General features: G+C 37.5%; 1 protein-coding gene and 1 long non-coding RNA gene across 5 annotated transcripts in view; one reads left to right on the forward strand and one right to left on the reverse strand.

The window, feature by feature from the left end:
- On the reverse strand, positions 1-5,052 carry LOC118798191. The gene is made up of 4 exons (XR_005005982.1): positions 4,888-5,052; positions 4,386-4,508; positions 4,269-4,296; positions 1-1,162 (listed from the first exon to the last, which is right to left on the reverse strand). It is a non-coding gene; the product is annotated as an uncharacterized LOC118798191 (long non-coding RNA).
- A 4,253-nt stretch (positions 5,053-9,305) lies between these two features.
- tmprss4a (transmembrane serine protease 4a) overlaps positions 9,306-25,195 on the forward strand; it is a 30,366-nt gene continuing 14,476 nt past the window's right edge. For 2 of the 4 annotated variants that reach the window (XM_036557573.1, XM_036557579.1), the window contains exons 1-2: positions 9,342-9,458; positions 15,487-15,565. In XM_036557573.1, the coding sequence (XP_036413466.1) occupies positions 15,527-15,565 (39 nt within the window). In that variant the 5' untranslated portion in view covers positions 9,342-9,458; positions 15,487-15,526. Of the gene's footprint in view, positions 9,459-15,486; positions 15,566-16,570; positions 16,971-25,195 lie in introns of those variants that run through there. The other 2 variants (XM_036557597.1, XM_036557586.1) reach the window with 2 other exon arrangements.

The raw sequence follows: 25,195 nt of genomic DNA on the forward strand, positions 1-25,195 counted from the left end.
GCTTTTCTTAGGTTACTGTAGTGTGTATGAAAACTTTACGCCCCCCTGGTGGGCCATGGCCATTTAAGGGGCTAACCTTATGGTGACTGGATACTTTTCTGAGTCTTAGAACCACCTAAAGAACACAGGCACACACACACACATAAAATGGTTGCCATATCTTTCAAAAACTAAAACGTAATAAATGCAACAAGAAGTGTCAAGAGCTCAGCTCTTATTTTATGGCAAAAGAGCCCCCTGTAGGCCGATTGGGCTGATGTCATGCGCCTGAGTAGCGGGAGGGACTACTATTGACCACGTTCTGTGTCTCTAGGACTTGTGGTTTGGTCTGTGCGTTTCGTTTTATGGCAGGAAAAAAAAGAAAAATCTTGACAATTCCAATAGGGTTCTACGCACTGCATGCTTGAACCCTAACTAGCAAACCCAGCCTTAAACAGATTTACACAAATAAAATCAGAATATTTTTCATTAAAACAAACAAGGAAATATGTGTGCTTCGATGCTATTACAGTACCCTATTAATGATCATTTTACACATATTCAACTTATTAGTCAATTAATGTCTGTTAAAAGGGTAAAGTGGTGCAACAGAGCAAAATCCCTAAGCCTATACAAGCCCAAAAATAGGAGCATCTGAAACCCTGAACAGAATGACCACACCTGAGACCACCTGCATCAACAACTGCTGTCTTGCAATATCTTTCCTTCTCATTTCCTTTTCCTATTGCTTAGGACAGAAAGGGGTTTACGTGTCACTTTCAAAAACTAAAATGTAATAAATGCAACAAGAAGTGTCAAGAGCTCAGCTCTTATTTTATGGCAAAAGAATGTGAAAAAAACCTAAAGATTTAAAATAAATGAGAATACCATCACATTTAGCTGTAATTTCACCTTTTGGGTTTTGGTGTAAGAGTTATAAATATTATAGTTCACTTCCACCTAAGTTATGAATCATAAAACATCACCATCCATTAGGTGTAACGTAAAAGACAGTTAAAAGAAGAATTCATCATTTTACAAATAAATAAATACAAGTTTCCACATATCAGAGAAAAGGAGCGAAGTCCACATTCTGATGCATGTCTTGACCATGTGCCGTCATTTCTTGTCTATAATCCCACTGATGGAGAAAGGAGGCGATGATTTCTTAATACCTACTTTCCTGCAAAGGGACAGAGAATAAAAAGATGCAGATATAGATAAATGTACGTATAAATATGTATATTAGGAATAAATATGTACAATAGGAATTCACTGTGCGATTTTAGCCAGTTTTAAACACAATCACAACCACTTTGCCAATACGTGTAAGATAGAGAGACTAACAAAATGGAGGTGAAAAAGAAATTGTGGAACTAAAGTCTGTATATGCTGACTTTTCTCTGTTTGAGCAGGATTGCAAGGTATAAACGTCAATTCGATGATTTTTTTTTAAAACTGTCTTTGTAAAATAGAATGTGGAAAGATCGCGTTGTCCTGCAATGCACAGTGTTAGCAAAGCTGCTGTAACTCAGTTTCTTAGCATGTTTGCTCAGTACTCGGGCATGCCGTGTGTTAATCTGAATAAAACAGTTTGACTGATAATTGTCCATAGACAGAGCTGTGTTTAAGGGCTGCGTTTTGTGTAGCAAGGACAGAGCGCTTTTGTGCAGTGTGAATATATATATATTGTAGGCTTTGTCCGTAAATGAAACATAAAGGGTAAGTCAGCAAAGAATAAGATTACTAAAATCGCACAGTGTATGCCTGTCTTTACAGGACAATCAAATACAGTGCAACCAGCCAAACAAAAGACTTCAACAACAGGAAACGTGAGCTCCCTGTGAGGACGGGAGGACCAAAACTATAAAACATACTTTACTACATAAGCACTCTTCTGACATGGATCAATACCCACTCTTCTCCACTGCAATGCTAGTCAATCCAAGGTAAATAATGGTAAATAATGCAAAATCAGCTAAGTTTTAATGATTCTAGAAGTAATTCTAAGTAGGTTCCTCAGTATGGTATCATAATGGGTATTGGCAAGTACTAAAAACATGTACTCATACTTGGTCTGAAAAAAAATAGTGATGCATCTCTAATTTCAACCACACCACGGGTGAAATACAGCAACAATAAGCTATGGTTTTCAGCTGAACTGAACTTCGGAGGGAGGCAGCATTCAGGAGCGGGGACAGAATTCTCTAATGAAGAGGTGAAATACAGGCTAGAGAGATCACCAACAACAAGGTGAGGAAAAAACATTCCTCTTTCTAAACGACCACCAACTCATCACAACCTGAATGAGTTCTACTGCAGCTTTGAATGCACAAAGGACAACCTTCAGCCTTTCGCTGCCAGTCCCCTGCCATCCCCCCACACCCTGGCCCTTTCACCACTGCCCCTGCTAATCTCACCATCAACGTGCAGTACATCAACAGGCTCTTCAGCAGACAAAATTGGGAAAAGTTTCAGGGCCAGACTTAGTCTCTCCATCCACTCTAAAGCACTGATCAACTAGCACAAATTTTCACAAACATCTTCAACAAATCAGTGGAATTTTGCTTTATTTCCACATGCTTTGAAACTTCAAACATCATTCCAACCCCCAGTCTCCATAGCCAAGAGAGAATGTTCTTCCTGAGACAGCTGAAGACATTCAACCTACTGCAAAGCTTGATGATCCAGTTCTACACAGCGAGTCCATTCTCACATCATCCATAATCAACTGGTTTGGTTTCTCCACCTCACAAAAAACAAGACAGACTCCAGCAATAATCAGAACAGCGCAGAGAATAATTGGATGTAGTCTGCCAACGCTTCAGGACATCTACAACAGCAGGGTGATGAAACACACTGGCAAAATTACCAGCAAAACCAGACATGCCAACAGCTTTTTCTGTAGCGCTCATCAATCACAATGGACACTTTGCACTTTATATTTTAACTGAAACCAAGAAACTTCCCTTACTGTGCTTGTAACATAATGTATTAATGTAACATAATGCTTATTTGCACAGATGTACAAATGCACATTTTTTAAATAAAGGATCATATGCTATGTTATTTTATATATCTCCTTAGACCAGCATTTGTACAGACATTCGTTTCTGCATATGTACAGATATCCACATCTTTTTGCCTTCCTTTTACATTGGCTCTTTATTATTCTTTCTTATTCTTTATTTTATTATATTCTTATTTTATTTGTCCCCTAGCTAAATACTTTTTAATAATCTTTGTGCTTGTCTAGTCTGTTCTGTATGTTACATGTCATATATGTGTGCACTCACCAAGACAGATTACTTTTTGTGTGTAACACATACGGTGAAATAAAGTGCTTCTGATATATTTATGCTGAAAACATCACAACCCCTGGTTTCTATCACCACCATTATTAAGAATCCGAGTGGGTAAGTTGCTCTACAATTAACCATTTCAAAGCAAAACACTCAATGCTTTTGTTTACAACCCAGTGATTGAATCAAATTCCCCTTTAAAATGTTTGTGTGAGTTTGTGTACCCAAAAAAAAAACAAAAAAAACAAAAAACAAACATCTCTTAATCCTTTAGAACTAAACAGGCAGTTTTTGTTACTGTGCATTTAAGACTGATATATGTAAATGACCACTGTTCTTAGTAATGCCTCGTTCAAAAAACAGTCCAGGCTGAAATACTCCTAATAAAATCAACCCAAAGGGGCTGGACAAAACTAATTTTGGCTGAATAGATGGATGTATGTAATATGTTGGTTTTTGTGACTTCTCAAAAACACTTCAATCAAAACTGACTGTTCTGCAACCTAATTCCATATTTGGAGTATTTGGACTAGGAAATGAAAGGTATGTTTTAAAACCTGTGTACACAATGTTTATATTCTACATCAAACTTCTTTATTTCAAAAAAGTGAGGACAATTATGCTTTCCAGGATATAGGCTTTATAAAATTCCAGCAACACTGTTAGATCCACTTGTACCAGAGCAGCACATGCTAACATACCACAACCATAGCTGCCCTGTGGTTATCCTGTGAAGATCCACTGATAAACAGAGTAAAGATTGCTAACAAATTATGCGGAGAAACAGGTGGACTACAATCTGTAATTATAGAACTACAAAGTGCACCTAAATGGTAAGTGGATATAATAAAATGGATAGTGAATGTAGATAGTAGGTAGCTGTACTTTTTAGTGACCAGTGAGTGTAGGGAGGTAGTGTAGGTAGATCATAGATATGTATGACCCATATGACCTGTGTGTGCATGTGTGTGTTTCAGTTTTACTCACTTCAGGATTTTATCTTTTGCTGAAGGCCCTTTAAAAGGAGACACAAAAGGAGACTTTTATTTCTCACACCCCACTAAGATCAGTGAATAATGGTTTGACAGTAAGAAAAAGACGTACGCTTCCTCTTGCAGCGGCTCTTGAGTTTTTTCCAGCAAATCTGTAGCACACAGACCAGCACAAACACCCCAAGGATGCAGAATGCTATTGCTATTCCAATAGCCACTGACTGTGATCTGGCATCTGAAAGACACAATTACCTAATCATGCTGAGGTCAATCTGAACTACAGTACAATCATAGCAATACCAGAGCAGTGACTGTATAACTTTATATATGCAACACCAAAAGCAATTACATGATCTGAGAGGGCATACTGTTTCATTTTGGGTATTATGAGACACACGCAAATGGTTTACTTTATAAATGCAACCTCCTCAACTCCCTGTCTCTGGCTTGGTTTGCAATATCATGACTCAAAAGTAACAAATACTTTCCCCAATTTCCCCCGAGAAATTCAACTCAGATTGAAAATTTAGTGGTCTTAACCCCATTCCATATATAAAGCTTAGCATTAGCTTTTGTCTATGAGGTAATCCATATGTCCTGCTTTTTGTTCTTACCCATCTGACTTTTCCTGCTGAGCCAACAGTTGTTTCCTTTCACACAGTTTACAGGAAGAAAAGATTAAAATCCGTTTTCTAATAAGAAAGAAAAAGATCACTTCTATGATATTCTCTCTACATATCCTTCGCTTCTTTCTGTGACCAGTGACTCTGACTGCAGATAACTTTGTATTTTCCAAACTGGTTTGTCCTCATTTTTAGCATTTTCCACTTTGGCAGGTACACCCTGTCTTCTTTCCTTTATTTTCAATACCTTATTCCTTAATATAGAAACCATTTAACCAATAGTTTATAAAAACTGATTTTTTTTCTTTTTTTGCTCTAGCCCCTTTGCAGGTTTTAGAGATTATGGCTCCTTTTAATATTCTTTATTAGCATTCATTTGGCATTTGATCTAATCTCTTGGAATTCACATGGCAAGTATGTCCTGTTGTTGTACACACTTGCACTTCATCTCTCCACCCTAGTTAATGGAGAAATGGCTTGACGTCACAGCTCTCACTCTGAAGTACATGTAAACATGCTGAGCTTGTTCTCGTCATAAAAGAAAGCAGGTTTTCCTTTGATGCAAAACTAGAACACTTCCGCCCTCTACTGTTTGCTATGCATATTACAACTGGCACAGTAACTGTTGATTCCCCGCATAATTTTCCTCTCATAGGTAAAATGTGATGCATGAAAAATGTACAGGAAATTCTCATATGACAGTTAGCAATTATAAAAGGAGACATAACATAAAAACAATCACAATATTAATGACAGAGGCCTAGGCCAAATGTTGCACATAGTACAACTGTGGCATGCAAGTTCAGAGCACTGAAACAGCAGCGGTTCTCTCGCACTTCCTGTGTTTCCACACCCTGAAACTCTCAAGGTTCTACGTGAAAGCACCTTTTGTGTGCCAGAATGGAAAACAGTGACCCAGTTGAACAGCTACTATAATGCACTCTCAGGATTAGGGCTTTACAAACAATGCACAGTCTAATAGTACACACACGCAAGGTTCAAAATAAGGTGTTTTGCTTTGCTGAAGTTTCATCCACTTTTTTCTTTTTTTTTTTTTAAACACCAGAGGGTATTTCATAGGCTGCTTAATATAAAGTTTTTTTGGGAGAAATGGAAGTGTGTAGATATTAACATGTTTGTTGGTCCCAATAGGAGAAGGCTGCTCCCACAATCTCTATCAAGTGGTGCAGATCACACAAGATTATCAGAAATCCTCCTAGAGTGACCATGTTAGCCAATCAAAACCAATGCTTCTAATAAAAAATAAGGCCAACATTCCTGCATTTCCCACCTTTTGTCCATTCCAAACGGCTACCACACCCTTTGATCATTACAGAAAATGTTTTAAAATATCAAACATACAAGACAACATGGAAACACAGTAGGTGAGTGCATATCTGAAGATAGATGCAAGTTAAAATAGGGTAAAAAATGACGTGATGAAATGTCTCTAAGATAAACATCTGCCCTGAAGAGGAAGAAATGATTAACATTTTAGGTGTTTTCCCGTTCCTCTTTTTCTTCCTTTCCAGGCAGAGTATGCATGTTTGAAGAGAACAGCCTTTTCTTTTTTCTTCCACTCCTTCTCACATACACACAAAGTGGAGCAGGAGGCGTAGTAAGAAAAGAAAGCTCATCAAGGCCTATCAAGTTATTGCTACAGGGAAAGAAGGAAGAAGGAAAAGTAATGACTGGTCTTCACTTTGATGACGCAATTTGATACGTATTTTGCTAATATTTCCAGGTAAGCTTGGATTTTGATGTTGGTGTCTTTAACGACTGACTCAAGACACAGGATGCATGTGCTGAAAACGGTTAACTGAGGTATTACTGAGGTAAAGAAATCTATGACAGTCCCAGTTCAAAACATGGTTAACAATCTTCAAGAAAAGAGGGTGAGATTCAAAGAATAGGCCACAACCTCCCAGGGGATAAAATTAAAAGCAATATACAATGATGTTTTTGTCACTACTTTGACAATGATATTGCTGTAAACACAAAAACAGCCTGTTATTTTACAGTGGAACACATGCTAACATTCCACAATCATATCATTGCCACTGTAGTGCTGTTATTAAAATTCTACATGTAATCATTTTTGTATAGCCTATGATTTGTTTGAAAAAATTATGTTGGACATATTATGAGAAGAACTGCTTAATTGGAAAAGACAATGTGCATGGAACAGCTAAAGGTAAAAGAGGAAGAGAATGGCCAGCAACAACATGGATGGAGACAGTCATAAACAAGCCATTAAGAACCATAAAGACCCAAACAGAAGACAGGATATTTTGGAGAAACACTATCCATATGGTCGCCAGGATTCGAAATCAACTTGAGGGCAGTTAATAATAATAATGATTTTTTAACCTATGATTGGTTAGCTTGTACCACTGGGATAGGCTCCAGCACCCCTGCGACCCAGAAGAATAAGTGGCTTAGATAATGTGTGTGTGTGTGTGTGTGTGTGTGTGTAGTTCGGTTGTGATTGGTAGTCATCACTACGTTCCAGATTGCTAGCAGATGAATTTGGCAAACCTAGTTAAAATCCACAGAGATGGACCCATTACCCAGTTAACAGCCTATACATACACAGTTAACAGCCTATAAGAGAACATCATAGATGTAGATCAGAGTAAGGATGTGCACACATACGCGAGTACTGGAGGTAAACTGTTTGAGGTACCAGTATTTCAAAGTGAGGTAACTATTTGGGTATTCATTACATTACATCAAGGGAATACTGAAAAATACAGAGGCTAACAATTCAGTGAAACTGTACTATAGATTTGCTCAAATTTGCGATTAGGTATTTTTGTTTTACTTTACTACTCTGGAAGCATTGCTAAGAAGGCAGGATGTAGCTAAGAAGGCAGAAATAGTGTGGCTATCACAAAATTTTCTATGCAATCCTCATCAGCATCCAACGTGACACTTGTTAGCTAATAAGATATCTAAAGAGTCAGTCTCCATTACTCAACCTACCAATGTTCCTGGGCTGTTTTTGAATAATAAAACATGTTCCTCTGTGTGCTGCTGTAGTTTTGTGCAACACCAGTACTGTAACTTAAATGGCAAGCCTAAAGCCCTACATTATTTTCTGCCAAAGTTCTGATATTTTTCCTAAAATATCAATTTTTGGACAATTTTTCAAAGAGCAAATACTCTTCGAGCTAGACCTCTGACCCAACATCTGCCAACAGACACTGCTGATGTTCAACACAACTGCCCACTAATGTGGTTATGTTACAATTCAGTATAATACATGGTCATCATCTTATCACACAGATTTTTCCTGTTTAGTTAATCTAGTTACCTTATGTAATCTGGTAATCTGAATGCAGTCATAACCAGATATTAATTATTTACTCAATATAAATATACAGCACTGTCTGTACTCTGACATCCCTGTAGAATTAGTGCGTAACTGTTCATACGTAGACATACACTATAAATATATAAAGCACTGTCTGTACTGTAGAGGAGTGGAACTGCATTCTCTAGAGTGATGGAGTACCATCAAACAAGAGTGTCATTTGTGAGCCATTTTAAAAACTTTTACTGACCCATGTGCCACCAGGTACCGTCCATTTGCGTATTCTCGTAAATGCCTGTGGAAAAATCAATCATTTTTATATGTGTTGTTCTTGTCTACACATAGTACATGACCCTAGTTACATGACCTTGACAGCTGGTCCTCAACTTAGCTTGTCATTGGTACTGATTAATCTTGTAATTGATGTGATATTGAAAACATATAGATAAATATAAGTAGCCTACTGGAAGAAATCAAGTGTAAAATCATTAATGTGGTTTATGATCCAATAATTCAGGCAGGCCTGCATATGTGAAAGACACGGACATAAAACAGGAGCTTGCTGATGTTAGGGATCATTAGGTTCATCCTATTATTGTAGTTACTGTGTGTACATTTGCTCACTTTAAATTACTCTATTCCATTTGTCTCAATACTTATCCTTAATTTTAACAGGTATGGGGACATAAAACATTCCACAATAAAACACCATATTCTGTATCTATCTATCTGCTAAGTTAGACCTTAGCATTTGAAAATTTAAATGAAACCTTTCAAGTGTTTAGCAAAAATAATAATTTTAATATTACTGAACCAATTTTGGACTTTTGGAAGGAACTCTATTTGCTTGGAACTCCAAGCTTGTAGTGTAATACATTACAGTTTTCTGAAAGCTATTTCCTCTTCAGCTTTTCCTTGTATCCAATTTCACTGTCAAAATGACAATATGACTACTGAGATAAAAAGGAATCCACAACACTCGGTTTTGTATCAGAAACACAGGCACAGGCTAGCAAATGAGGAGCAAATAAGAAGCAAATGTGTGTGTGTTGGGGGGAGGGTTCTTGTTTAAATAGCAGGGCTAGGTTAAAGCCAAGGCAAACAGATTATAACAGAGAACTCACTTCCACAAAGACTACAGAGCAAAGGTAAAGGAGTAGGAGGGTGGAAAAGGGGAAGAGCTATAACTACTTACTCTTCACTAAGACCAGATACCTGCGGAACAGGCCATCAAACCTTTAAACAAGTAAGTAAAACATCTAATGAATTTGCATTAACTCACAAAAAAAGCACAGTAATCTACTCGTCAGTTACAGGACGTGTAAAAATAAAACATGTTTTTACATAAGGCACTCTTATGTAAGACACATGTAAACTCTTTTTAAGAGTTGTAGTTAGGGCTGATTAGTGTGGGGAAAATATCACTGTGATCTTTTTCTAACCAATATTGCAACTGCTATTAAATTACGTCTATTCTCTATAAATTAAAGTCCACATCTGTTATCGTGGCCAAGAAGCAGCACATCTACATTTTCCTGCTTGAGGCTTGAATGCTGACAGTTACTGCCAGTTAGTTGTGTTTGTGTTGGGTGTTGGTTGTTTGGTTGTTTTTAAGTGGTCTAACTCATCTATAGGCGATTCACAACATGTTAAATTTCTTCACTTAGAACTTTACTTAGAACACTTTGTGACAATACTGTTAATAATAAAGTTAATAATAAAGACCATAATTAAAAAGTACTACGTGAACTTGCTCGTAAATGAACAACCTAGTTGTTATTCAAAAAGCACTTATTTGTTTGGATTTTGCCTGCATTTTTGCACCAAAAACCAGAGCCAGCTATAGTATAGTATAGCTAGAGTATAATAATAATAATAATAATAATAATAATAATAGTGACACTACATAAACGTACATATATTACTGTTAAACTAATAACAAAAACTATTTACTTATTGGCATTTAATCGTTTTTGATGTCATTTGTCTTTGTTTTTTGTCATAGATGATTAAAATGAAAATGATACAGGCCTGTTTTAATTTTGTATTTTGTACTTGTGTTGTACTGTTGTACTTGGTACCATGGATATGGTTTAATTTTACAGTAACTGGGCTTTGTATACTCATTCTCTAAGTTCTGGATTATGAAGCCCTTCAGGAAACACAGACTTTTTTCTCACATCCTTTACTGATTTTTTTCTCACATCCTTTGTTAATTTGTTCACTTCTTATTTTCATCCAAGTCACCAAGTTTGTTACCTTAACCATGCAACACTTTTTCAAATCTTCAAATCTAAGGACACAAACTAATTTTCTTTTTCCCATTGCACTTGCAGACAGAAATAATCTGGTAAATTCCTCATTAAAGCTTCTTATTAAGCAGATACAACATCCTCCTGTGTGACCATGTCCATTCCCTGCTGAGTCAGCATGGGCAAAGAACCAAGCAGTATTAGTGGGATTCATTAAGTCTCTGACTTGATGTGATGCAAGTTCAGACTTCTTTTGATGTGTAAACAGAACACTAATTAACCTCTCTTATAAGAGAATAGCTAAATACAAAATTACAAATGCACCATTCACTATTGTGCAAATAATAAAAAAAGAATGCTAACAGCTACAGCGGCATGCAAAAGTTTGGGCTGGTCAAGATTTCTGTTACTGTGAATAGTTAAATACGTATAAGATGAACTGATCTCCAAAAGCCATTAAGATGAAACATTCCAATATTATAAGCAAGATTAGAGTATTATTTTTGCTTTGTACAATTTTAGAATTAAATATTTGGGCATCCCAAGAGATCTGAGCTCTTAGATAACTTGCCATGGGCTCCTCTATGCAGCTGCCTAGCACTCTGAAAATTTAAATAATTGATGCCCACAAAGCAGGAGAAGGCTATAAGAAGAAAAAAAGCACAGCATTTTCAGATAGCTGTTTCCTCAGTTCATGATGTAATTAAGAAATGGCGGTTAACAGGAACAGTGGAGGTCAAGTTGAGGTCTAGAAGACCAAGAAACTTTCAGAGAGAACTGCTTGTATTGTAGTGGTGGGGCACTGTTCTACTGTGCAGCGACACATGCACTAATATGACCTTCATGGTAGAGTCATCAGAAGAAAACCTCTCCTGCATCTTCACCACAAAATTTAGTGTCAGTAAGTTTGCAAAGGAACATCTAAACAATGCCTGATTTGCATTTAGGAAAGTCCTGTGGACTGATGAAGTTAAAATAGAACAGTTTTGCTGCAATAGGCAAAGGTATTTTGGACAAAAGGGTGTAAAATTTCATGAAAATAACACTTCTTCAATGTTAAGCACAGGCGTTGATCAGTCACGCTTTGGGCCTATGATGCAGCCAGTTGCACAGGGAAACATTTTATTGGTAGAGGAAAGAATAGAGTAAAAAAAATACCAGTAAGTGCTGGAAGCAAACATCACACAATCTGAAAGAGAAAAGATGACTGCTTCTACAACAGGATAACGATCCTAAACATACATAAAAATCCACAATGGACTGCCTGATGAGGCACAAGCTTAAGGTTTTGCCATGGTCCTCATAGTCCTCTGACCTAAACATCATTGAAAACCGGTGGAAATAACTCAAAAGCGCAGTGCATGTAAGACGGCCCGAGAATCTCACAGGGAAAGGAAGAACGGGATTAGCCAACTACATAAAAAGTAAAATGCTTAAAATATTAAAGAAATGTGTAATCTTTATGCCTTTTGGAAATCAGGTCTTCTTTTACTCACTTAGCTATTTACAGCAACAGAAATGTTGACCAGGGGTGCCCAAACTTTTGCATGCCACTGCATTTACATCAAACTGCAAGCAGATTTTTATGCACTGAAAGGTACAGCAAACAGTCAGCATTATCTCAGCAACTCAATACGTTTCTTGTGACAGCAGCCAGTACTGCCTCACACACTTAAAACACTATAACTGGAGTGGGAACAATAGGTGACAATTGCAGGGGGGTGTGGGGAGTGCAGGGTCATTGTATTGTTTATGCCAGTAAAGGGCAAAAAAAAAAAACAAAACAAAAAAAAACTGTGAAACTGTATAGAACAGTCTGGAAACATCTGCTATAGTGAGAGTGCATTAAACAGTAGTCTGTATGGCGTACAGCAATGAGTTGATGGAAGATTTGTTAGATGTACAGAGATGACAGCAGTTTAAAGCGCTCAAACTGTATGATAATGAAAACAAAATAAATAATAATTCACATATACTCATGATTTCTGCTTTTACTTCAACATCTGATTTATCATGCAGCCCTAACATATTCCATGGAGACATGCCTTTTCTCTGTGTATGTCATCCAGAGAACTACCACACAACAGCAATGTGATAACAGCACAGTAGCAACATGCTGGAAGAGCATTGTTTCTTTAGCCCTCACTTGCAACCTCTCATATTTTACTCTAATCAGTAGTAAAATCAAATCTTCTCCTTGATTATACTTCCTCATTGCCTGTCTGTCTACAGCTATCTTTAGTCTGCCTTGAATGTAACTGAACTTTGAACTTAAATGACAGCTTTTGTATTGACTCACTGTAAAACTCAGTCAAGACATAAATTTTTAGCAACATCTAAACCAAAAGGTAGAGATCTTGCTACTAGCACTGCACAATCAGAACAGGGCACGAGCATCAGCTGATATTTTCCACTAATATGCAATCAGCAATTCTGTTTGGACATATCAGTGGTGTGATTACATGACGTTAATTTATGGTTATATGCCATAAGAACTATTTTAGTAGGTTACTTTGAGGCTTCTGTGAAAATCTATGGTCACTCCAGCACCTTGTCTGAAGTACATGCATGTCCGTGCATGTTTTAGGCCTATTCACCAGCCTGTGTGCTTCATATGACTGCTTTCATTTAGCCTGCAAAATGGAAACTTTGGTTAAAAAGCAAATAAACAATGTAATTGCCTTTGTTGCCTGTAACATTACAGAACTGCAGTCACCCGCTAAAGTACTTTAACATCCACCTAAGTATATTTTGTCCCATTTTAACAATTTTTAAAATATATTGCTATAAATTACACAGTTTGCATAAAATGAGACAAAATATCACCTACCAGTAAAAACATGCATTAAAAATGACAAGATCTTACACAATTTCTTTCTTGCTTTTATCCCAAACCTTACATGCCTTGTAGGCCTGGGCGATTTGATGATGTAATCGGATACTGTCAATGATTGACAAGTAACCCATGAACAGTGCTTTAAAGCCAATAATTGGTACGTTGGGAAACTGACAGAAAACTAAATGGGGCTAATTAACTTTTTTAAACAACTCGGGGTGGGGTTGAAACATGTTGGGAAATTGGGCTTCACTCACCACCCCAGTGGTCAAGTAAGAGAGAGAGAGAGAAGCTGCCTGTTAGTTCTCTCTGCTATACAGCATAATACTAGCTTCACATGCCCCATGGCTCTTCCCCTTTTAATTTTACGTCACATTAAGTTTAGTTTGCCTGCACTGAACATAAAATAAATGTGCAATGTTTTGGAACTTCAGCTTGCTTGAGTGTGACTTGTAGTAAAACAACCAAGCTAAATTGACAGTATATATTACCCTAGAGCAGCTATGTTAGCTCTAGAACTGTTAGAAGTAGAGAAAGCTCCTCTGAAGTAGGATCAGAGAAAGCTATTAAAGGAAAAACTGCAGCATTTTTTTCATACAGCTTATAAGTCTCTGTTGTTTTGGTGAGTTAAACTGTACAAATATATTACAACATGGTTTTCCAAAGGCACACATAGCTGAAATTCAGAGTGCCTCCACTATAACAACCGAAAATGCCCTCGTGTGCGTGGCTTCCAACAGAGTCTAGCAATCACTTGCAGTCTGAAGATGCCATGAATCTGCACCAGAAGGAGCTCCTGAACACACATTTACAGTAACATCTATTAAAACAATAGGTGAAGATTTTAAAAGATGCTGGGTTACTCATTATTACATTATACAGTGTAAATTAAAAGGCAACACACTCTGTCACCACCCCCCACAACCCCCTAATCCCCCACCACCACCAAACATCCACACACACACACACACACACACACACACACACACACACACACACACACACAAGATACTCCCCCAGGTATATTGTAGAGCTGTGTGAAACACTGCAATGCACTAACTAGTGGCGCTACAGAGAGGAACTAACAACGCATGTTAAGCTATAGCACTATGTACTTCCACTTTAGGTGAGCAGAAAACATATACCTGTCATAGCATCCTGGATGGCATTCAGTTTGGAAACAAACACTGGTGCTGTTGTACTGAAATGCAAATTTGCTAAGGTGCTATGGTTTGTGGCCTGCCATGTTAAGTTTCGCTTTGCTCTTCATCTTTTGTTATTGCTCAACTCTGGAGGATTCTGAGAGACTCGATCAAAAGGGAGGATTCCAAAGTCCTCATCATTCAATGAGTAAAGCAAGGCTAGAGGAAGAGTAGCAAGAAAATGCTCACTGAAATTTTATGAGGAAGAAAACAAGAGGAATCAAGGCTTAAAAGGGGAACTCATCCCTTTCAGGTCCACCTGATTATAACCTGAAGTTATGATCATGAAATCAAACTTAATGAACATAATTGCAACTTCCCTGAAGAATTTAGTGTCCATATTGTGAAAAAATATGCACTGATATGGGAACTGTGGCCTGTTTTTTACATGTACCTGTTTATCCATATATATATATATATATACATACATACACACCTACCTGGATTAGCATGATAGAGAAATTTAATGTTTACTTGTAGAGTTACAAATGCAGTAAATTCAATAAAACATTTCAGACATTTCAGCATCCCCATTGCCGAAAGGTTTCGCTCATACCACAAACAATGAATACATCATCAAATATCAGTATAAAATATAACTAAAATCTACTAATATCAATATGACTTCACAATCAATGAGCATCCATAATTGTGTGTATTAGGTCTTTTCCCTTGTGCTCACTTTCAGGTAGTTATGGAAGCCAATTATGCCATCAAAGGCATAATTAAAATGTAGCTCTTTGTTAACCAGACACAGTCTCCTCTCTAGGGTTTTCATGCCCCAGAGGAGAGCTGGCATGAGAAAGAAACAGGCCATTATCTCAGGGGGATCCATTAAGGCTGTTCCCTACTCCCATGAATGAACATGCACAGTGTTAAGAGGTCATGCTTGTCATTGTGTAGGTCATTCGGAAAGCCACAGCACTACAATGACAAGGTAATGTTGCTGATATGTGACGGTCAGTTTTTTGCCCTCACTTTTAGTGTCTCTCAGCAATGGTCATTCCCAACAGAGTCAAGGGTCATGCCATTTTTAGGTATGATTCCCTCAACTGAACCAGAGGTGGGTAACTAGTTATATTGATTTAAGTAAAATTTTAATTTTAATTTTGATGAATGTGTACTTAAATATTAATATTGTCACTTCAACTCAAACATATTGGTGAGAAAGGAAATCTACTTTTTTCTCAATTACAATTTTAGTAATTACCTTTTAGTCACTAATTCCTTTTTTTGTTTAATTTATATATATTTTGGCAGCATCTGTACTTCTTTGTGCTTGGTCACACTTCCAACTTTTGAGATTTATTGTTTTATTTTAGAGTAAAAGTGTCAAAAGAAGAGAAAAACAGAGTAAATGTTCTGATCCTATTCTGATAGATGTTGGATGTACTAAAATTCCACTGCAGTTCTATAATGTACTTAGTACTGATTTGGTGCTTTTGGTACTTTTGCATTTCTATTCAATTTCTTTTTTAAAAAAAAGGTTATTTTACTTTAACAAGAGTCATTATTTCATAGAAGTGCCCTGAGATTGGCTTGAGGCTACTCTACTTACCTCTACCTCCTTTACCTACCATCTGAACTTTTAGTTTGTTCCATATGTAATTGCAAACATAGCCAGAGTAAAATATGACCGGGTCGAACTGGTTTTAAGCTGATACATAACATTTTCTTTAGTCAAGTGATTCACAAAAGGCTAATTAACTCTAATCAGATAATCTCCATAAAGAAGCTTGGGGTGTGGTTTAAGGCAAAGTTGAGGTCACTAATGAAAACTGGAACAACATAAACAAAGAGGCTGAGATCTTGCAAGCCATTTCTCAATATCAAAAACAGAAACTCAAAAAGTGACAAGAAAGGATCATGAACCTTGAACTGTCTTTATGCATTCTCTTACTGAGTCAGCAGCAGCAGGTAAGATTATTTTGGCATCAGGAACTACCAGACATAGCCACACCCAGAGAGAGAGAGAGAGAGAGAGAGAGAGAGAGAGAGAGAGAGAGAGAGAGAGAGAGAGAGAGAGAGAGAGAGAGAGAGAGAGAGAGAGAGAGAGAGAGAGAGAGAGGAGGGCATACAGGTGAAAAGGGAGTGCAAAGAGGTATCCTGTTGCATTGGTGGAGGTTTCACGTTGGGGGCTGGGCCAGTGAAAATAAATCTGAGCAAACACAGGCAGTCCCAAGAAGCAAAGTGTTTGAGCTTCCGCAAACATGTTCCAAATGCCTTTGCGTATCAGATATCCTCAGTTGTGAAGACAAAGAGACAAAGGAAAGTGGTACACAGCAAGTGAAGAGGACAAGTAAGTGAGCACAGCAGAAAAAGAGGGAGGAAAGGTACACACCTAAACAAGAAAGGAAGTAGAGAGGGGTGGAGAGTTGTACCTGTAAGCTCTCCAGTTTAGACCCCGTCTGAGGTCTTCTTTCTACTGGCAGAGTGCTGCCTCTCATTGCAGCTACAGAACCATGACGGTGAGTCTATATTTTCTACAAATGAACTGGGTTACCTGTTGGAGAGGCAGTACACAGAGAGAGAAGACAGAGTTAAGGCTTACTCATTTTATTATGTTATGAGGCAGGTTGTAATTTGACAGAATGGTCAGAATTTGGGGATCTGCAGTGAACGCAGTGTTCTACAGTGTATTTGCATGCACTGGAATATACGCTTTCATGACCAAGCTTGGCACATCATTCCGAAAAGCCAAGTTCAGTCTAATGTAAGTTAATCTACATCAAAGCAGGTCTGTAAAAGAATTCAACATGAAACTTGATATCTTGTTCACTGACAGACAGTAAACAGGTGTCTAAAGGTCCAGTAGAATCAGTCATTCCCTCCATAATTTTACAGTTCAAAATATTGTAATAGCCTGTTGGCAAGTTTTTCTTCCAAGAAAAGTCAAGGCTAAGAAATTAAGAGTTTTCTACTTTTGTGTAAAATTCATCCAAGCTGTAATTTATATCGATAGAGCTATTTATACATCTTGATTTGTTCACTTTCAGGCGGCCTTATTTAAATGAATGATACTTCTGATACCAGACCTAAACACTTAAAAAGACCTGGAGCAAGGCAGGAAAACAGAGTGCAGTGTAACAGGCTCAAAGATGGAAAAAAAAAATTCTTATCAAGAGACCAAATGTCAAATATTTTACATAAACAAATAAGCCAAAATGGATATTCAAACATTTATGTTCCTTTATTGCTGTTGATGACATTCAATCTACAATATACCCATTGTTGCTGTCCTGTGAATAACACTTGGTGGACAGGTTCTCCACCCTCCTATGATCTTCTTTGTGTGACAATCTCAACGAATCATATGATCCGATTCCAAACAGACTAAATCTTGTGGCGTGTCCAAGTGTGGTGAGCCAAGCTGGTCTGGTGTGGTTTTCCAGTAAACCAGCCCCCCAGTGACCTAATTTAAGTGAAAAAAATTGGCCTAAAATGTAACCTCACCTGACCATTTCAAAACATGTCAGACAGACTGGTGCCTCAATTCAAAAGTTATGAACATCTTTTGCTTTCTCATTTCTTGCAGTTTTTGTTTCTGCTCATTTCATTGTAAAAAATATTCTACAACTCGTACAAACTATGACTCAGACTCATGCAAATTAATATACTTTTCCCTTCTGTGTAAGGTATCTAGCGCAGTTACTGTGCACTTTTAAAAGCAAAGTGCCAAAAAGAACTAACAAACTAGAAACAAACTACTACAGTAGTTCTGTTTATGGACTTCATAAAAGATATGAGAAACATATAAAAGTTTTGTGATGTTCAGTTTGGTTTGTGATGCACACCTTTGTTAACAATAGGAGCCTAATTTCCAATTAAAAATAACACCCAGATACACAGGCAACAAGCTCACTTCAAGTAGTTAAAATTTTTCTTTTTCTTCCAGCAAATAAATATTCCAAGAGAGGGGATGGGATGTTCATCTTTTTGACTGTACAATTCTATGAAATCCAGACAATACTGGGAAACGCATAGTAGAAATACACTCACTAAGCACTTTATTAGGAACACCTGTACACCTTCATAATTCATGCAATTATGTAGTCAGCCAAACATGTGACAGCAGGGCAGTGCAAAAAATCATGCAGATACGGGTCAGCAGCTTCATCAACAAGGAAATGCCCAACAGAGAATGGCCAGACTGATTTGAGCTGACAGAAAGGCCATGGTAACTCAGATAACCACCCTGTACATTTGTGGTCCCAGCAGAAAAGCATATCAGAATGCACATGTCAGACATTGAGGTGGACGGGCTACAACAGCAGAAAACCACATCAGGTCCCGCTTACTTCTGTCAGCCAGCATTAATATAATGTTTCTAATAAAGTGCTTAGTGAGTATAAATAAAAATGGTAAAGGCATAAGAAATTAATTTGTTTCCAGCAAAGACTTTTGGGTATTAAACTGCATTTCTAATATTCATATTCTACATTACAGTGGGTTTGTCAGAAATCCTTGTCAGTTCAATGAACTGAGCCTATTCTTAGAATGTGGCAAAAGCCATGAGCCCCACATGTTACATCAGTAGATTTTTCTATGTATAGTTCTTACAAGTTTTTGTACTTTGACATTTATGTTCATACATACTTCCCACACACATACACATTTTATCCATGTTAACTTTTAAATATGTTAACATACATCATGTACCTCATAAGGTACTAGCACTACTTATTGAAGCATGTTGACTCTCCCAAAATGATCAACCATATAGATGCACTTTGAAGGCCTTCTGTTGCAGCACAATTTGTCAGCCACTAACTTACCAATCCATTAATGAGAAGGGCCTACTACAGGATCACAAGTGAGTGACCAAATCAGACTGTTCCCCAAGGAACCAGGCCTGGTGGCTGTGTTTCTACAGGAAATACTAATATCTGAAAATCAACAGTAATTCTGTACTAATATCTGATGTTTCTCAGAAACAATGTACAACCCCATTTCCATGTATGTAAATAAAAATAGAATGCATTATTATGTAAATTATGTAAACTCTATATTTAATTGAAAATAGTACAAATATAACATATCAACCACTGAAACTGAGAAATGTTATTGTTTTTTGAAAAAATCTATGCCCATTTTCAATATAATGCCAGCAACACATTCCAAAAAAGTTGGGACGGGACATGTTTACCATTGTACTGCATCACCTCTTCTTTTAACAACACTCTGTCAGTGTCTGGGAACTGAGGAGACCAATTTCTGTAGAAACGTTTTTCCATTGTTGCTTGAAAGAGAATTTCAGCTGGTCAACAGTTCGGGGTCTCCTTTGTTGTATTTTTCATTTCATAATGCACCAAATGTTTTCAGCGGGTGTCAGATCTGTACCGCTGGCAGGCCAGTTTAACACGCGGACTTTTTTACCTCAGAACCATGCTGTTTTAAAACGTGCAGAACATGGTTTGACATTGTCTTGGTGAAACAGGCAAGGCCTTCCCTGAATCATTTCCCTGAATATCATTTGGATGGCAGCATATGTTGCCCCAAAACCTGTACATATCGTTCAGCATTAATGGTGCCTTCACAGATGTGCAAGTTACTCACGTCATGTCCGCTAATCCACCCCCATACTATCATGGATGCTGACTTTGAAACTATGTGCTGATTACAAGTTGGGTGGTCTTTAGTCTGAAGGATGCAGTGTCCATGATTTCCAAAAAGAATTTAAACTTTTAATTTGTTGGACCACAGGATACTTTTCCACTTCTCCTCAGCCTATCCTAAATGAGCTCAGGTCCAGAGAAAGAGTTTCTTCTTGTTTCTTCTTTGCAAGGTAGAGTTTTAACTTGCATTTGTGGATGCAGCAACAAACGGTGTTCACAGAAGTGTTTTTCAGGAATGTTCCTGGGTCCACGTAGTGATTTCCACTACAGAATCATGTCTGTTTGTAATGCAGTGCCGCCTGATGCCCTAAATATCACGGCCAGCCTTTATTAGTTTTTGGCCTTGTCCCTTAAATACAGAGATTTCTCTGGATTCTCCAAATCTTTTAATAATATTATGTACCGTAGATGATGAAATTCCCAAGTTCTTTGCTATTCTACATTGAGAAATGTTAATCTTGGATTGTTGCACTATTTGCCAGAGCAGTCTTTCACATAGTGGTCAACCCCTCCATATCTTTCCTTCTGAAAGACTTAGCCTCTCTGGGATGGTCTTTTTATACCCAATCTTGTTACTGACCTGTTGCCAATTAACTACCAGGTGTTTTTTATTAATTTTACCTGTCATTTGTTGCTCTGTCCCAACTTTTTTTAAAATGTGTTGCTGGCATTAAATTCAAAATGGGCATATATATTTTTCTAAAACAATAAAACTGTGATATACACTGATCTAAATGACTAATAACTGGGCATTACTGCTTCCAAGGCTTTACAAAATAGAGATGGTTTTTGAAAATTAGCTCTGGTATCTGGCCAGAAATTTGAACAAAATTTTAGTGGACACTTCTGCTTAGAGTTCTACTGCTCTTTAAATGCGGTTTGACATTTTGTACAATACTGCTGAAAGTTGGATTTTAACAACTGCAAATAACCAGAACCATTGTACAGTATTCTACGAGTGATTCGGAAATGTGGCACTGGAGAGGAACAAAATGAAACAGTGTCTTAATACAAATAAGGAAAGAAATGTATGCTGTTTTCTCTGTTGGCTCTGCATTGGCAAGTAGAAATGTCACATCAAGGGTTACCAGTACGTGTTCAATGCGTTATGAGCATATAATCACAATATGGCAAGTAGGTTATGGTTCAGTTTGGCCTGTTTGTCCTTTTTGCTTTTAATGTAGACTCAGGCTTACAGAGCACTGTTTCTAAGTGGCAACATAGCTCAGCTCAGCGTAGACATCTGTTGAAGTATATTTGTGTAACGTTAGTTCTTTAATCCTTCCATAAAGCATATATGGCAGGCATGAAGGCCTACAAACATTTTGAATCACTCTCACATCTGGTTGGAAGTCAGTCAGCCAACATAGCTACTGATATGTTCACCTTCCTGCTCCTATGCTGTCTCGTTGGATAATTTTACATTACCTACTTGGCTAGTGACATAAATAGATAGAATATCTGACAATGCGACTTCTATTACTTGGAAAAATATATATTCATTAAATTAACACCTTGACTTGACTAAATAACACACTGTCCTAGCTAGTTGAGTATTTAGTTGTATTACTAAACTTCCCATACTAAACTGTTGAACGAACTACTGCATAGATAAGATTAGCTATATTCAGAGGCATGACTAGGTCTGTATGGAAGCTTATGAGTAGTAAAAATTAATGTGAAAATGTAATATGTCAATGTATTCTTACGTTTGAATTTTAATGTATCACTCATATGTGCAATTTTGTACTCAAAATGAAAATTCAAATTCAGTTTTACCATTTTAATTCACCATTTCTTATACTAGCATTGACATTTCATTTACACAGACTCAGACGCTTTCCAAGTAGTTTTATTTAGACTAATATTTATGATATTTATGCTTAATGTGATTATCCAATAAACACATGTAACAAATGTAATTTCCCTTATACGCATTTGCACGCTTTAATAATAATGCACTTGCATTATCAAAGAGAACAACAAGCCCAAATGATGGCAAAATTCAAATATAAAAAGGGAAACAGCGTCGTAAGTTGATGTACTGCTCTGTGTCACCTCACCTGCAAATGTAAGAACAGCTATAAACTCTTCGTCCATCATGTTTATGGATAAAGCCTTTTCTGCCGAGCATGCTGTTGGCCCCATTCTAATGGGATGATGACAGGTTCAAGTCTATGAAAATAAAAATGCAATGGGGTTGAATGCATTTTCAAAGGCATTTCACCACAACCATCTTTTTTAAGAGGTGATAAAAACATGCAGTGTAATGGTAATTTAACATTGGCTTTTAGCTCTGTGACTGAAACTTGACTGATCTGACAACTGTGGCAAGTTAACGCTGTACATCACAGAGACAGAATGAGACAAAAACAGTAAGGCCTATGCTTGTTTGTGTGTCACGGCCATGTGTTTTGACTGTTGTGTCAAAACTTGTTTTGAAATCTCACTGTAGTGAGGGGGTGATTTGAGTCAGAGCTGTCTGGAATGAGGAGTCCTTCTAAGATTCTAATGCTGAATTAGTCATTGCTTTAACTGACAGTTCAGCAACAAACATGTCATTCATAGGCTTGAATATGTTTTCTGTTGACTGTAAAATACAATGAAATTGGATGAAATGTCACTCAGCTTTCTAACAACCCTATTAAACACCTTTCTTTAATCGGGAGTTGCTTTGGAGCCATGATTTTTCACCAGATGTTCACCACTTCTACATTTGGTGGTCTGGCTATATTTTACAAAACAATATTTAAACTGGCATAAGCATATGACATGTAACGTATGACCTTTGCTTGACGTGCGAGTATCAGGTTCCGCCCTTAACAAAGTGCGCCCTAATGAGCTTTGACAGCAGACAGCTGCTGGCCTAAAGCAATTTTAACTGCCATGAAAAAACAGGAACTAGAATAGCGAGAGCTGTTATATAACCAAAGGACTCAAACTCAAATTCAGTTGTCAATTTCATGTCCTTATAGTCAAAGCAAAGGGAAAAAAAAGGTAATGGCAGTCTGAATGAGAAGTTTGGTGGGGTTAAAGAAGGGAAGATGAAATAACGACTCTTTATGCTGAAAGGGAGGATAGCTTGCTCACAACTGTTCGTGTGTGCACACCACATTCACCAGCTGTTACTGTTCATTTCTTGACAAATGTAGGATGTGGATTACAGGTGCATGGCGATGTTTCAGGGAAGTGTGCGTTTTCATGAGCAACGGTTTGGATGTCTCTGGAGACACGTCATTGTTCGAAAGTGATACTGATCTTGACCGCTGAGTCACCGTTACCATATGACAGTTCACAAACTCACAAGCTATACGAGGTGTATATTACAGGGAAATTCCCAATGTATTAATTCCTTCATTTAAGCCAAACTTACTTTAGGGTTTCAACATTGCATAATTTATGGCATATTTTAGGGCTGACATGATTGAAAAGGGGAAAACACAGATGACGGCTACTGCACTACAGGGTTATACACGACTAAGAAATAAAAAAAAAATATGGGAACATTCCAGGTTGACTAAAGATTTCCTATAAGATTTGTAAAAGTGATCTCACTTTTGACAGCAGTGTGATTATCATGCATGACGATCCAGATAAACACATTCACGGCAGAAAATGGAAAAAAGTAAAACTGTAGTTAAGTTAAAAACAGCATGTCATTGCCTGCTTTTCAGCAAGCCCAGTTTTGGCTTAGCTAAACAAACAGCCTTGGCTGAAGGGATGGGCTGCATTTCCGTCTAAATGTGCGGCTAATTACTTATTCGCTGCTAGTTCGCTAGCTAATGCTCACAGACTCGCTCGTCCTCACAGATACGGATGTTTTAATTTTTTTCTGCATTTCGGTTTCCCACTTTTGTTGTGGCATGGAGAGCTGAAGAAAGCAGCTCATGTTACAGATGTACTCAAACTAATTACTGAATTCATTGTGGTGTTATTCATGCTAAATCTAAAGTATGTATAGACTATTTATCGGCGTATTTATTAAACAGGACAAGAGGAACGCAGGCTTGTGTTCTTGGTTTTATTTATTATTTTTTCAGGAGTGGCACTAGCCATTTACTGAGGGTAAAGACACTGGCATGTGCCACTCAGGAGTGGCACTAGCCATTTACTGAGGGTAAAGGCACTGGCATGTGCCACTCAGGAGTGGCACTAGCCATTTACTGAGGCGAAAGCGATTGGCATGTGCCACTCAGGAGTGGCAATCAGTAGCAGTACTAGCTGCTTATCACACAGTGGACAAAGTTCTAAGGTTTGAAAATAGTTCTTGATTAGCCTACATCACACAGGTAAATGTACCAGTTCAAAGTTTGATCTCAAACGTAAGCAATATTGGTCAACAAATGTATTCAGTAATTCTTGGGAATGTGTTCCTGTTACTAATTTTGGAGTTCCTGAGCTATTGTGTAACATTTATAGTTACAAAGCTACCTCGCCACATTTGCAAGTATTGTACAGTGTTGTTCTCATGGTTTATGGGGTATTTAAAGTTTGAATTATGTGAGTAATCTTAAAGCACGTGCAATGTAAAATAAAAGGAACTGTACTGGTACATTTTTTAAGGTACAATGTAAATTTAACCAATTGTGTACCTTAAATATGCTTTTCCCAGGTAAAGGTTATACATTTGTTCATTTGCATAATCTAAAACAGAACAATAAAATAAAAAAAGCATGGAGACAAGACTGGGTATGTTCAGTCAATACAGTTGCAATAGATTATGCTCCGCAAATAAAAGGTACTCAAGGCGTACCTTGAGGGTACCACCCCTGTGACAGTTCAGTATAAACCCCTGTGTGTTTAAAACATTAAGTTATCCCCACTTTAACTGATGTAACGTTGAGAGCTCTTGACAGTACGGATGAATATAGATCAAGGGGGCAATCAATTAATTTTTTGTCACGTTATGTGATAGTTTCCACTACTGACTCCCTTATGAACAGCATAAGACGGTATTTTCAAAACTTAGCACTTGGTAACATGTAAATATAATTATCTCCCCCACTACCCAGCAAAATGCTGGCCAGCAGTAAAAGGCTAGTGCCACTCCTGAGCGGCACATGCCAGTGCCTTTACCC

The sequence above is a fragment of the Colossoma macropomum genome, unplaced genomic scaffold, assembly GCF_904425465.1.
Source record: "Colossoma macropomum unplaced genomic scaffold, Colossoma_macropomum, whole genome shotgun sequence".
In the NCBI taxonomy this organism is placed as follows: Eukaryota; Metazoa; Chordata; class Actinopteri; order Characiformes; family Serrasalmidae; genus Colossoma; species Colossoma macropomum.